Source organism: Haliotis rufescens, unplaced genomic scaffold (genome assembly GCF_023055435.1).
Source record: "Haliotis rufescens isolate VD_foot unplaced genomic scaffold, xgHalRufe1.0.p SCAF_8, whole genome shotgun sequence".
Classification (NCBI taxonomy): Eukaryota; Metazoa; Mollusca; class Gastropoda; order Lepetellida; family Haliotidae; genus Haliotis; species Haliotis rufescens.
The window spans coordinates 38,054,052-38,069,875 of record NW_025964372.1 but is presented as its reverse complement, the minus strand read 5'-3'; the positions used below and the strand labels follow the sequence as shown (position 1 = coordinate 38,069,875).

The following is a 15,824-nucleotide window of genomic DNA, read 5'->3' as shown; positions in this document are numbered from 1 at the left end:
GTTATTGGAAATCTAATACTACACTTTTACGAGACATGGAATATATGAATATGATTAACTGTCGAGGAAACCAAAGAAGATTATAAAGACACAACACGCAATTTAAATACATTGGGGACTGATGATCTGACGCTAAAGTTGAATATTGTCGATTATCTATTTTTGGAAACCTTGTTGATGATAATTAGAGATAAATCAATATCGTATAGTTCCTATTCAAAGAAAGAAAAAAAAAGTTACATTATGAAACTTGAAAAAAACCCATCAAAGACTTGGAAGCCTGAATACGTAGTAATTGAAAAAATATCGATGAAACTACCAAATCACTACCAAATCTATCCATAGTCTAAAAATAGTTCCAAACGAAAAACAGATATTGACTTAACAAATAGACTTCTATGAAAACTTATATTCCTGTAAAAATGAAATAGATGAAGAAAGTTCAAAGGCGACTATGCTTTTCGTAAGAGGCAACTAACGGGATCGGGTGGTCAGGCTCGCTGACTGGGTTGATCCGAATTGTGTAGATCGATGCTCCTGTTGTACATCACTGGATTGTCTGGTCCAGACTCGATTATTTACAGACCGCCGTCATATAGCTGGAATATTGCTGTGTGTGTCGTTAAACAAACAAACAAGAAAGTTCAAATATATTTAAGGACAAAGAAACACAACATTCCTTCTTTGAAGGAAAATTTAGAGAAAACAATTGAAATTAAAGAAATATCCAGCCAGGAAACGATAGAAAACTACTGAAAAACTGGCGGCCTATCACGTTATTCAACTCTTTATATATAAAAAAAATCAGCTGTTGTTTAACTATTAAATTAAAGAGTATTTTAGATACAATTATCCATGAGATCCAAACGGGGATCATTCCAGGTAGATGTATCATGTGAAAACATCAGGCTCTTGTACGACATTATGTTCGAATATGGAAGATACAAAAAAAAGAAAGGATAGTTGAGAAATATTTCTACACAATATTTAATCAATTTATAAACTTAGTTTTTTGAAAGTTTGGATTTAGTCCATGTATGATAAAATGGATATTAATTTTAACCAACAACGCTTTGTTACAACCCTGAATGTAAAAATAACTCTTAATGTAAAATTGTTTACATTAAGGGTTACGTTTTTACATTTAGAGTAACAACCCGCATTCCTTAATGTAAAAAGTATTTTTTTTACATTAAGGGTTAATATCGTACATATCGCCCCTTAATGTAAAATATTCTTATAAACAAAGTTTGATTTAAAATATAGGATACGTTTTGCTACGTTCACGTTTTAAATTGTTTTTGCTCGGTTTCTTGCAATTATTCGTAATAAGCATAATTCTTAAAAAGTCCAAATTCGGGAGATATTCGGGAGGAATACCTTTGATAAAATATTTACTGGTAAGACGTGTTATGGATTTTCGCTACAGATAACATGCTATAACTATTCTGTTGGATAAAAGTATGCTTGGTTTCAGTAGCGCTACATTATGTGTGTTTACATATATCCAGCCGGAGAGATCGACCTGGTTATAATAACAAAGATAGACAAAACTGGGTAGAGATTTTTTATTGAGTACACTGGGAGAAGATCCAGCTGGTTCTATCATTGTACTTGGATTTGTTTGTTTGTTTGTTTGCCTGTTGTTTAACGCCGCACTCAGCAATATTCCAGCTACATGACGATGGTCTGTAAATAATCGAGTCTGGACCAGACAATCCAGTGGTCGACATCATGAGCATCGATCCACGCATTTCGGATATGAGGACATGCATCAACCAAGTCAGCAAGTCTGACCACCCGATCCCGTTAGTCGCCTCTTACGACAAGCATACTCGCCTTTTATGGCAAGAATGGGTTGCTGACGACCCATTCTGCCCAGGAGCTTCACAGGTCCATTGTACATGAACCGGTGTGACGCGGGACTATGTGGAGAACGATGTTATTCACCATGTTGAAAGTAATAATTATTTAATAGATGTTTTTACACAATTTGAGATGGAAAGATATTCATGTGATAATTTACTTTGGAAAAACTCTTTTGGAAGTGTGTTTAATTCTGAACAGACATATTGTGAATGGAAGATTTGGAACTGACTATAAAATCTGTTACTTTCAGATTAGGATTTGGTGATGTCAGGTACTTTCAAACATGTGGTAATAAAACCGCGTTTTTAAATATGTTACGTCAGCGGTTAAAACCTTTTTTTAGGTTTGGCATGGTAATTTATGCGAAAGAATCAAAATGGCTTATTATGCACAGTTTAAAAGATCCATTTCATGTGAGTTGTATAACTGTAAATACAGATCAGGACTCGTTTTGGGTTCAGTTCAATATTCCTCGTGAATTTAGAAAATGTAAAGTTTGTAACCTAAACCATATCGAAAATGAATATCACTTTCTATGTTCTAGCCATCTGAGGCAAAGTTTTTACATCTTTCCAAATATTCTGAAGTTTAATACACTACTAGCATCGCAAGACCCTATTATCAATATGAATACAGAAAAGTACTTGTATTTACGCCAATGCTGTAAGAACACAAATACCCCAACTTTGATAATATGCAATGATGTTAAAACTGCAATGGATGCAATGGAATGTGTTGTATTTTATACTTTTTGCACCTAAATTGTATTTCGTTTGTACATAAAGTCCCGTGGCCTACAAGTACTGAATAAAGTGAAGACTAATTAGTCGTAATAGCTTCCTTCAACTGTGCGCGTTTATTCGGGAACAACAAAAAGTAGAGCCATTGAACTTGTGTAAGTACAGTACATCTTTCATAATCCAACAACATCTCAACAACGACAACTTGGTCGTTATTTACAGGTTTTCTTTATGGGGCATAACTGACGATTCTGTAAATCTAGATACAAAGGTGTAACTAGGGACACTATACAATACGACGTTATTTACGTTACTACCTTGCTTTCATGGTAACGGAAAGGGCATCTGCAGGGGTGATTAATCGATATTCAGAGATTTACCATCGCGGCATCTGGTCGAACTTTAGCTTATGTTAGCTCCCCCCCCCCCCCCCCCCCCCCCTCTTTCCTTTCGTTTGTAATAGCATATGATTCTGGTGTATGCTTAACGGTCATATGTCATAACTGACAAAATGTTCATTATATTATGCCTAAAACTCTGTTAATGGACCATTTTAACAACCCAACATCATTTACAACTTGGTCTGATCTGCTTGGGCTGAGTCCTCCTTTCCTTCGTTGCGGTAATAGGATCGTAACCTTGCCTTGCAGAGCATCGAAAAATAACCTTTGTAAAACAGCAAGTTTGATAAAAATCGGTTAAAAGGGTTAGGGGTTATAAACCCTTTTATGGAGCCTGAATATAACAAGCAGGTGGTCGTTGTAGAGACCCCTCTCTACAACGACCACCTGCTTGTTATATTCAGGCTGATTGGCCATTTGCACATCTAGACAAAATAACGATCAATTAAATCCGCGAAGTTTCATGAAAGTTCGATAAGTATAATTTTTACATTAAGGGTTGTAACAGCGCTTCCTCTTCTTTACTTTAGGGGCTGTAGACAAGGAGATCCTTTTTCACCATATCTATTTCTGTTCGTAGCTTAAATCATGGGTGTTATGATCCCAAATAATGCAATTATAAAGGAATTGTACTTAATGACAACGAACATAAACTCTGGCTATGCGGACGACACTCAGCTTTCCACTCGGCACTGAGGTAAGTCACAGGGCTTCAATGCATACTCTTTCAAAAATGTACAGCATGTAATAACTGGTCGTAGGTGTGATGACAGGTAGTCCAGTTAAATTAGGTCATGATTATATCTTGGGCTGGCACCAAGGAACCCTTTTAGGTTTTAGGAATAGTTCTAAATGCACAATTAGATAAGCTGTGGATTATCAATACACGGAGTGAGTGAGTGAGTTGGGTTTAACGACGCTTTTAACAGTATTTCAGTTATATCACGGCGTGTCAGCTTAAAGTACTAGGAGCGAGTAGTATCAGTGAGAGTTGTAGCAGAGGTAGCAGTAGAATTACTGCTATTACCCTAGTACGTACACGGTTTATAGTGAGAGAGTGAGTTGGGTTTAACGCCAGGTTATCGCGGCGTGTGAGCTTAATGTTGGAGGAAAGCCCGAAGTGATGCAGATCTCAGACGTTAACCACTTCGGTGAAACCCACGAGCAAGGGTATGGTGCTGACAAACATAGAAACATAATCGGGGCGAACCGGTATTCGAACCCACAATCATAGGTTTCTGGCGGGCCCACGGAACGCAAATCTGCACAGTGAATTGCGGCGCCTTATACGACTGGGCCACCCGTGGCCCTCAATACACGGAAGAGAATTCAAATTATTTTAAATATCTTGGGAAATTGGTGAAAAGGAAATCCCCTTTCAATAGGTAAAATAACAGTTATAAAATCTTTAGCACTATCTACTTTATTACATATCTTCTCCAGACCCGTGAAGATTCCGGGGTAGAATAGGTCTTCAGCAACCCATGCTTGCCGTAAAAGGTGACTATGCTTGTCGTTAAAGGCGACTAACGGGATCGGGTGGTCAGGCTCGCTGACTTGGTTGATGCATGTCATCGATCCACGCTCATGACATTAATCACTGGATTGTCTGGTCCAGACTCGATTATTTACAGACCGCCGTCATATAGCTGGAATATTGCCGAGTGCGGCGTTAAACAACAAACCAATCAAAAACATATCTTCTCCACCGCACAGAACTAGTGAGAATGTTTTTCCATTTTGTTGGGAACGATAAAACTGATAAAATAAAAATGAATTCACCCAAACGAAAGTCTATCATGAAGGTGGAATTAGAATGATTGATGTTCCAACATTTATTAACTCATTAAAGATTTCAGCCACGAAGAGAAATTTCTGCAATTTAAATTTCGCAAACCCTTGTAAAGTCCCAAATTGAGAATCTTGCAAGGCTGATATTTACAAATATACTACTATTATAAACTCTTTTCGGAAGGATGCCTTCGCAGCTTGGAAAAAGTACAGATCTTGTTTTAAAACTGATCAAACTCACTTAGAAAACATTTTAGCTGAACCATTATGGTTTAATCATCAGTTGAATAACTCTCAACGTTTTGTTCATAACTGGTTCATTAAGGGTGTTTGTACAATTAAATATCTCTTCAACTCTCTAAGTTAAATGTCTTTTAAAGAATTTAGGAAGAAATATAAAGGTACCTACTTAGTCTTCGAAAAAGGTTATTAGGAATATTCCTAGAGCCTGGGGAGAGATTCTTAATGATACTGTCCACGAAAGCCACAACACCCTGAACAAGGTGCATTTTTTACGATATACTTACGAAAGCACAAACTGTGCCAGCAGTACGTACAATGTGGGTAAACATTACCGATATTTAACAACCATGGAAGGTCATATTCCCTAATTATAGAAGATGTACAAAAGACACAAAGTTTCTCGATTTTCAATACAAGTTTATTCACCATATAGTATACACTAAAATGAATTATAAAAAATGAAAAAAAAAAGATAAAACGTGTGTACTTTCTGTGAGGATAACCCGGAGAATAGAACACGCCTCTTTGTTTCCTGTGAGGATGTGAAAATATTCTGGAATGATCTGACTGTTTAAATAAACTTTCACTGACTTTGCAATACTACTTGTATTTGTATTTCAACACAATGAACTTAACTTGGATGAGTTCTGAAGAATCATTAATGATATTGTTCAAGAAAAGCTGCGTTGCAGAGTTTGAGGAAAAATGGGCAATGCAGTTACTGAATTACTTTAATAAGAATAGTTGCTAGCTCTCTCCATATATGCACATATATCCATGCTCCGACAATATAATACCATGTCCATACATCAAGACATATGAATATGTTTCTGTTAATACGTTACATGTATTATATCCGACTGCATCCCACAGTCACATACTTATCCTGACAATGCACGTGAAAACAAATATGCCTGAACATGTAGGAATGTAGCATCCTACTGAAATGAATAAAAACATGAAAAACAAATGTCAGGTACAACCACCGTTACCAAATTAAGGAGCAGGGTAATATATGCCCAAGGTAGAAGCAAGTATACTTTCAAAGCGAATTTCAAAGAAGGTGCCACAGCAATCAGGTTTGTCTATGGTGTATGGAATCATAACTGGATATGTTATCCCACTCATGTATGCAATGGTTGTTACTGTTAATCCTCCACCTACTATATATATTCTGAATGTCCCTCATTCAGTCTTGCTTGACAACGGTATAAGGATATATACCGAACCGTCGCTTTTCCCAGTATTAAAGAAGTTGTTATCCATAAAAATTGAGTCTATCTTAACAAAAGTTCCTGTGACATTGAATAAGATTTAATGCAAAGTTATGTTATTTACCCAATCTGAAACAAATTCGGTTTCCAACAGGTAAAAGACTCAAGTGTTCAAATGGTTTAATGTGCCATACTGACTTTAGAAAATGAGCGATTTCATAAAAAAAACATGAACATGCCAAAATGTCAAATCGCAAATCAATAGCGTGTGTGTCCACCTCTGGTTGCGATGCAAGCAACATATCTTCGTCTCATGGAATGGACCAGACGTCGCACAAAGTCCTGTGGGATATCTGTCCATATCTACTCGAGCATGTTTCGAAGTTCTTGGAGTGTCTGTGGAACATCGAAGGCGCCGATCCATGTGCTCGATTGTTGAGAGATCAAGGGAGCGAGTCGGCCAGGGGATGACATTCACGCTGTTTTGTTGAAGAGAATCCCGAACAAGTCGAGCAATATGAGGCCGGGCGTTGTCATGTTGAGAGGTAATGCCGGTAGAATAACAGGGCCGATGATCTCGTCGCGGTAGCGCTGTCCATTGAGATTTCCCTCTACCACTATCAAACGGGTCCTCTGTCTTGCTGTAATCCCACCCCGTACCATAATGCTGCCGCCCCCGAACCGATCTTCTTTCATGACACAATGCTTGACGTAACGTTCACCTCGACGTCGGTACACTCGAATCAGCTGTGGCGGAGGTGAAAACGAGACTCGTCAGTGAATAGAACTTGTCCCCACTGCATGGCCGTCCAGCGTAGACGCTGTCTGCACCACTGTAGACATGCTTGGAGGTGGTTTCCTGTCAAAATGGGACGTCTGGCTGGTCTTCTGGCGACAATCCCTGTACATCTGAGGCGACGACGTACGGTTTGTGAATATATTCGTCGAAGGCCAGGGATGCTTCTTGCAGTCACTGTTGCTGGCTGGAATCGATTTCGTAGGTGTGTTGTTCGAATCCAGTTGTCGTGTCGATTATTGGTAACGCGAGGCCTGCTACTCCGAGGATGGTCTCTGACTGCATTCGTCTGTTGCCAACGTTGCCATAAACACCAAATGGTGTTTCTATAGACGTTAAATTGTCTTACAACATCACGTTGACTCGATCCTGCTTCAAGCATACGAATGGCTCGCAGACGCTCATTTTCGGCCAGGCATGGCATTTCGTAATGTTGAATAATTGCGTAATTTTGTTATTTTTTCTGAGTGGTTGTTGTCAGCACGATGCTATTTTTTCTGAGTGGTTGTTGTAAGCACGATGCTGAACAATGCATATGGAATCCCGTTAATGAACATGTTTTTATAGCTATTCTTGGGTAGTGGGGCTTGCATAAAAGTCAACTTTTGCATGAGATTGCATGCTTTTCTGTAGGAGTGGCGTTTTTGTGACTTGATTCCATACATGTACTACAATATTGAAAACCAAACTTTACTTGTTTGAAAAATACACTAAACTATTGGTGTCACAGCAACTTTTGTTAGAAACAGTAGTACCTCTACAGTAGTACATTGCCTTGTATTTACTTTACCTTTGAAGCGGTATTTACCTTGCCTTTGAAGCGGGAAGGTCCGGGGCCTGTAAATACTCAGCAAGTCATGTATGCACTTTGTTGGGCCCATGAGCAAGTTTGGGTTTTAGCTTTATCAAAAGCTTAAGAAAAAAGAACCTGTCAACTGCAGCTATTTTCAAGACATAAGTGGATATTTATGTAGGCAAATGCGTAGATGTGTTTAACTCTCTGGTCTCTGGCATTTTGTCTTGTTCCTTTGCAGCTGGTTTATGTAATTGACCGTTTCTACAAACATTGGACATTAGACATCGGAACCGCCCGTTCTATATCCATATTTCGTCTCCAGATACGATAAACCTTAGTCAATGTCGTTATATTTCTCAGATTCTTACGTTTTTAGTTGTGAGGTTATGACGCAATGACACACACTGAGATATGTGTCACGTTGTAACAGTGAGTGAGTGAGTATGGTTTTACGCCGCTTTTAGCAATACTCCAGCAATATCACGAGTGGGGACACCAGCAATGGGCTTCACACATTGTACCCACGTTGTAAAACATCATCTGGAGTTTGGTGATTTTTCTATACAAACTCACGGGAGGCGACATGACCAGAGACGAATTTCAGTTTCTCACAGCGTTGAAGGCTTTATAATTAGATAACCATACACAACCATCACAAGAGGGTACATATGATTTAGACTAGAAAGAAAGCGTCATAGTAGGTACCTGTAACAGGATCACGGATAGTCACTTGGATGACCACTGAGCATATAGACATGGATCGTTTTAACAGCCTCTCCGTCAATACCATCCTTCCAGAACACGTCAGTCTTGTCCTCGCCCCAGAAGGTGTTTGTTGGTTTCAGGTGCCCAGTTGGATTACATTCAGGAGGGTTGGAAAACCAGAAGCCAGACTTTGTCACACCAGCTGCCCCGGAGTGGTCCACATCTGGGGTACTGAAGGGCGTGTCGCTCACAAGACACTCTGCTGGAAGCTGCACCCATTGTGGGTTTGGGAAAGTGGAGGAAAAGGTCATCTTGTAGTCGTCTACTTCAGGCCCTACTAGGAAGTCCACGTAGAACCGCTGCGCTAGTTGATTGAAGATGTCAGCACCAGGTGTCCAAAGTTCAACAAGAAGGAAGTGGGTTCTGCCACTAGTTATGTAATGTACATTTTCATTGCCCAACCAGTGGTCACCTGAGAGGCTACCGAACCCCATCTTGTACTCCTCCCATGTCCTGGTAAAATTCTCATTTCCTGAAGTCTGGGTCATGATAAGCGTCCTTCCTCCATACATCATGTTACAGTGGACCTTGATCGGCCCAGGAGCACCGTTCGGATGGCACAGGAAGTTAGCGTCTTGGTTGGCATAGTAACTGTAGAGGTTCCCTTCGTTGCAGTCTGCAAGAAAGCAAAGGGTGAAGGGTATGTCCTGTTTAAAATCGTACCTCTTCATCAGGCGAGTTGAACCTTTCGCACAAGGCAAGTGTGCGACGCGATAGTTTCAAGGACATATCAGTCTGAGTTGGATGGAATGTTTATATCAAAACGGCTGTGTTGCACAACGCGCAATAGCAGTGACAGTGATAATGGTGAAAGGTGTTTGTTTGTTTGTTGTTTTACTCCGCAGTCAGCAATATTCTAGCTTTATGACGGCAGTCTGTAAATAATCGAGTCTGGACTAGACAATCCAGTCATTGACATCACGAGCATCGATCCGCGCAATTGGGATCGATGACATGCATCAACCAAGTCAGCGAGTCTGACCACCCGATCCCGTTAGTCGCCTCTTACGACAAACAAAGTCGCTTTTTACGACAAGCACAGGTTCTGAAGACCTCTTCTACCCCGGACTCTCACGGGTCGGTGAAAGTTGTAATAGAATAGGTAGCAACAGGTGTAGTTTTAGAATCTAGCTAGAAACCGTGTAAGTACCAGGAGCAAGTAGTGTCAGTGAGAGTTGTAGCAGAGGTAGAAGTAGAATTACTGCTATTACCCTAGTACGTACACGGTTTATAGTGAGAGAGTGAGTTGGGTTTAACGCCAGGTTATCATGGCGTGTCAGCTTAATGTGGGAGGAAAGCCCGAAGTGATGCAGGTCTCAGACGTTAACCACTTCGGTGAACCACACGAGCACTGGTATGGGGCTGACAAACATAGACACATAATCGGGGCGAACCGGTATTCGAACCTATAATCATAGGACGAAACTCTGCACATCGAATCGTGGTGCCTTAAACGACTGGGCCGCCGTGCCCCCTCCACGGTTTATAGCTAGCATCCTAAACTAGACCTGTTGCTACTTCTTCTATAACAACTTTCACCACTGTCACTGTCACTGCTATTGCTCGTTAGAAAGGGTGTGAAACAAAGACGTTTTGATATAGAATGTCCAGATGAGCACTGTTTGTCTGGAACCATTCAATCCAACTCAGACTGATGTGTCTTTGAAACTATCGCGTGCCACACCTGCCTCGTGGGAAAGGCTCAACTCGCCTGATTAGTCGTGGGCAATATGTTAAAGTATCAATGTTTCTGGTCTTGTCAGCACCATGTTCGTTGCACTTCTACTGGCGAAAATATAACGACTTATCCTGTTAATTCCAAAAGACGTACGACATCTTCAAAGCCTGTCAACTCGATGTTAGCCTGGTAGTTTAGTACACAATGTCTCAGGCATGAAACTTATCACAACATCTAGCACACTGCATTAGTTTGTGATTGGAGTACTGGTTGTACTGCTATTGGATTTGCATGACCATCCTGCACGTACAAGTGCTGATATAATTAATGTGGTGTTGTTTTCCATGCTTGTAATGATAATAATTTTTATCCGGTATATTGTTGTACCGATGTAATGCTATAATGGGGCTGGTGTTTATATACTTAAGTGCTTCCATCACTGGTGTTAATATACTAAAGTGCTTCCATCACTGGTGTTGTTATATATAAGTGCTTCCATCACTGATTGTTGATATACTAAAGTGCTTCCATCACTGGTGTTGATATACATAAGTGCTTCCATCACTGGTGTTGATATACTAAAGTGCTTCCATTACTGGTGTTGAAATACTAAAGTGCTTCCATCACTGGTGTTGATATACATAAGTGCTTCCATCACTGGTGTTGATATACTAAAGTGCTTCCATCACTGGTGTTGATATACCACAGAGGTTATCTCACTGGTATTGATGTACCACAGGGGTTATCTCACTGGTATTGATATACCACAGGGGTTATCTCACTGGTGTTGATATACCACAGGGGTTATCTCACTGGTGTTGATATACCACAGGGGTTATCTCACTGGTTTTGATATACCACAGGGGTTATCTCACTCGTGTTGATATACCACAGGGGTTATCTTACTGGTATTGATGTACCACAGGGGTTATCTCACTGGTGTTGATATACCACAGGGGTTATCTCACTGGTGTTGACATGCCACAGGGGTTATCTCACTGGTGTTGACATACCACAGGGGTTATCTCACTGGTGTTGATACACCACATGGGTTATCTCACTGGTGTTGATATACCACATGGGTTATCTCACTGGTATTGATGTACCACAGGGGTTATCTCACTGGTGTTGACATACCACAGAGGTTATCTCACTGGTGTTGATAAACGATAGTTGTATTCTCACTTGTGTTAATATACGGTAATGATTCTCTTAGTGGTGTTGATATACTATCGTGATTCTACCTCACATGTGGTTATATACATTAGGGATTCTCTCACTGGTTTCGATATACTATAGGAATTGTCTTACTTCTGTTAAATGCTATGGGGATTTCCTCACCAGTGTTGATATACTGTGTAGATTCCATCACTGGTGTTGATATCTTGTCAGGATTTCCCCACTTGTGTTGACACACTGTATGGATTATCTCATATATAAGTATTGATATACTGCAGGGATTATCTCATTTGTGCCATCTCTCAGTTGTTTATAGGGATGCTGTGACTAATATTGCTGAAACTGTTTTGACCCAGGACGTACCTTGCATGAGCCTTTCGCACAGGTCACCAACGTAGCCACCGTAACAGACGCAGGTCCCGCTTGAAATGTCATAGTCTCCACCGTGAAAACATGGGTTGTTAATCTGTGAATGACAAAACGCCTTCAGTGTTAGAAGAAAGGAAGACTTGAGAGAATGCCACACAGACTACGAAGGACAGATTCAACACATATAGCAGACTAATATCAGAGCAACGCCCCCAGTGGTTAGCGGAATCGTGTACTGATTTAACAGGCAGGGTTGATATACTTCTGGAGTGTGGTTTAGAAGAGTATTACATGAACCGTCAAGTATATAATACCTTGTTCCTCTTTTGCTCTCTATGCATGTTACACGAAGATATAAATGTTACAACCAATTTTCAGTTGATACTGTGCGAATCCGTGCAGATACGTACTTTCCTAACTGCCCAACTATGGCAGGAATTGCAGGTGTTTTTTCCCGCAAACCACACTTACTCATATCTAAAATCGCTGTAGACAGATCGTGTTCCCGGTTTCACAATAATGCTGCCAGATGTCATGCTAAACACACTATCACTCACTTACTTCAACTAAGATGACCGCTTCCGTGGTCTAGTAGACAAAGCGTCTGCCCTGGAGCAGGAGGTTGAGGCTTTTATCCCCAGACACGTCATACCAAATGATGTTAAAACATGGTGTCATGCCTGGCGCCTGGCGCTCGGCATTTAGGGAACAAAACTGGTCGGCTCGGAGTCAGTGTGCTGTTTGTGAGTAGGATATCCATGTTTAACTGCGGCATAGTATCTCAGCGGTCTAGCACTTTAAAACCTGCATTTGTCCGGATTCGTACAAGAACACACACACACACACACACACGCGCACGCACGCACGCACGCACACGCACACACACACAAACGCACACACACACACAAAAACGCACACACAAACGCACATACACGCGCATGCTTGTCCCGACGTCAAACCCCGTGTCACCACACCTCAACTAAGGTTGTCAACGACTTTAAGGGAACGTTGGACATATGTATTAAATATCGCATAATCTTTAAGCATGATCATGGCTGCAATTATCTGCTTGATGTAAAACCGATTGCTGCAGTCATATATATATATATATATATATATATATATATATATATATATATATATATATATATACCCTATGATTACATTAAAACATTTGTGTCTCGGAATATGTCACATACCCATTATAGCAGTGTTATATCGTAGCGCCAGAACACCGAGATTATGTCTAAACCTGAGTCCCCAGTGTGGGCTTAGTGTGTGACACACATTCTCGGTGTCCTGTAACATGCAAAATACAAAATGCAAAATCGTCGTAAGCAAAATATTTTCTCAGTCCCCGAAAATGCCGAAATGCTGAGACTTTGAGTGAGTGAGTATGGGTTTACGCCGCTTTTAGCAATATTCCAGCAATATCACGGCGGGGGACACCAGAAATGGGCTTCACACATTGTACCCATGTCGGGATTCGAACCCGGGTCTTCGGCGTGACGACCGAACGCTTTAACCACTAGGCTACCCGACCGCCCGCTTAGACTTTGAAATCAGACCTACACTGGTATAGTGGTACATACAACTCAATACTAACGGATAGTTGAGAAAAAAGACCATAATTATGCAAAGCGTGACACCAACATGGGACTCGGCACAGATGTAAAGTAACAAAGGCAGCTTAAATACGTTTTCACCGAAGTTACATAAATGAAAGTAAGCATGCTTATCTAAGAGATATTCGTCACGACTGAGTTCGAAAATTGAACCCTTAACCAAGCTTGTTTCATACAGTGTAGGTTCGGCCCTCGATCCATGTAATTTCACTTTGTGCATAGTGTCTGCAAAGAGAACAACTGTTCTCACAAACTACTCTGTGTACATGAATGAAACTTTGCAAGCGCCTCTGAAACATACATATCAAAGTTCGAAATTAGGACCATAGATTATATTTGTCCAGAGTTACGTCCCTTGCTACATGTGTTCTTAAAATTAGTTTGTGCATCCTGTCTGCAATGAGGATGTGCCCCGAGGCAGGGGAGAGTAATAATGTTGTTTTCTTGTTATTTAAAGTAAAATACCGCAAATTATTCCCCCTCAATACCATCCACTTTTAACACTTCCAATACAGAATAGACCTTCAATAGCTCATTTAGAAATAAGAAACGTTACAAGTAAGAGAGTTCAAGAAGTGTCTGCAGCTTAGGGAACAAGCATATCAGTGAATCACTGTGACAGGTTCTGGAGTTGTACACACATCAACTAAACATGCCTTCGCACAAAAGCAGATGTTCACATAACAACTGCCAGTATCCCGGACAGGAACAATGCAACTGATTCTAGAGGAGAACTATTTTCCTGGGTAAACAATACAGAAGGACTTATGTTTGAAGAGAATTGTACATCAGATGATAAGTTACTCCGGTCAACATACTATGCCTCCAAGATCTAAAGCAAGTGATATCAAAGTGTTCTTCAACAATGCTCCCTTTATTGAAAGGTTCAGTCTCTTGCAATGGTGCGTCACACAGTGGATATCTTTACCAGAGATCAGCCTGTATATGCCCATAGATGACGAAAATCTATTTATCGCCAACCAGATCGCTGGCTTTTTTTCAGTGCGGGCTATGTCAAGGCCAAGGTCGTCTATGTCTCATTGTGTAGCTAAATGTATTGGCCTGAAAAGAGTGTATAGTTTTATAGGGTTTATTGACAGTGGGCGTTGTTGAATTCTTCCTCGAACGTACATCCCTTTCCTTTTATATAGTATACTGACACTGGGTGTGACCATATATCTTGTATCTGCTATTCTTTGCGTTGAAAGCCCCTGTGATTGAGACTGAAACATAAGAAAGTGACCACTTCCCTTCTATTTGTTAAACTGCTGACCCTATTGACGTTCCACCAACAACCAGGTTGGACTTTACAAAGACTAATTGGTCATTTTATGAATTATTATTACTGGACAACTGGACATTACTGTTGAAACAATGCCCTAGTCCTCTGCAAATCCACAAAAAAACATGGTTTAATGCAAACAGCCACGAAAATTTAGGAGAAAGCGGGAAAACATATTTAGCCGACATCCAGGCAGACCATAATTTAGATTCCAAGGCACGACGTGCTTTTGAACGAAATAAGCGTCAATCTCACACGAACTATGTCTCCAAAATAAATTCACATACCCATGTCAAAGTCGTGGAACATTATAATAAAAACAAAAGGCAAAGGTTCAAAATCATCTATTCACCATCTCAAGGAGATGACACGTTATTAACTGATAAACTGATATTGCCAATAAGCTTAGAGAAACGTTAGCAAAACTCTCTTCAATACCTAATTTTGCCCCGGGGGTTAAGACAACATCGGACAACACAGGAAAAGAAAAAAATTTCTGATATGATGAAGACTCTAATTAAGTCTTTTCATTACATGAGCTACATACTGCCTTTGGGCAAGTTCATGAGACAGCAAAGGGATCTGATAATTTACACTACCAACTTTAGAAACATTTACTTGAATCATGTCTTGAGACACTTTTATATATATATGTATTGAAATGGATATCGTGAAATTTTCCTTTTGCATGGCACTGTAATCCCAATACCTAAACCTGGCCGGGATGAAACATATCCCCATACTTATCGATCTTTAACTTGTTGTGTTTGTAAAACCATGGAAAGAATGGTAAATATAAGTTTAGTTATTTGTGGAACTGTAATTGTGTCCAATAAAAATGCAGAAAGTATGGGACACTCAAGTAGGTACAAATAAACTACATGAATTTAGACCGAATTAGGCCACACCTACTTGGGATGTTATTGTGGACATGAAGTCATTCTCAGACGATGTCGCACAGGCCAAACACGTTTTACACACGAATATATATTAAAAGGCAAAGATTCTCCATTCTATTTCCTTTGTGATGAACAGTTCACAGTCAAGCATATCCTGCTTGACTGTGGAGACTTTCC

The 15,824-nt window shown here is 40.2% G+C and overlaps 1 protein-coding gene across 1 annotated transcript; it reads right to left on the bottom strand.

Annotated features, from left to right (window-relative positions):
* Positions 1-8,429: 8,429 nt before the first annotated feature.
* On the bottom strand, positions 8,430-11,932 carry LOC124138432 (angiopoietin-4-like). The gene is made up of 2 exons (XM_046505069.2): positions 11,836-11,932; positions 8,430-9,231 (listed from the first exon to the last, which is right to left on the bottom strand). Exons 1-2 carry the CDS (start codon positions 11,840-11,842, stop codon positions 8,567-8,569), a joined length of 672 nt encoding a protein of 223 aa, XP_046361025.2. The 5' UTR covers positions 11,843-11,932; the 3' UTR covers positions 8,430-8,566.
* Positions 11,933-15,824: the final 3,892 nt, after the last annotated feature.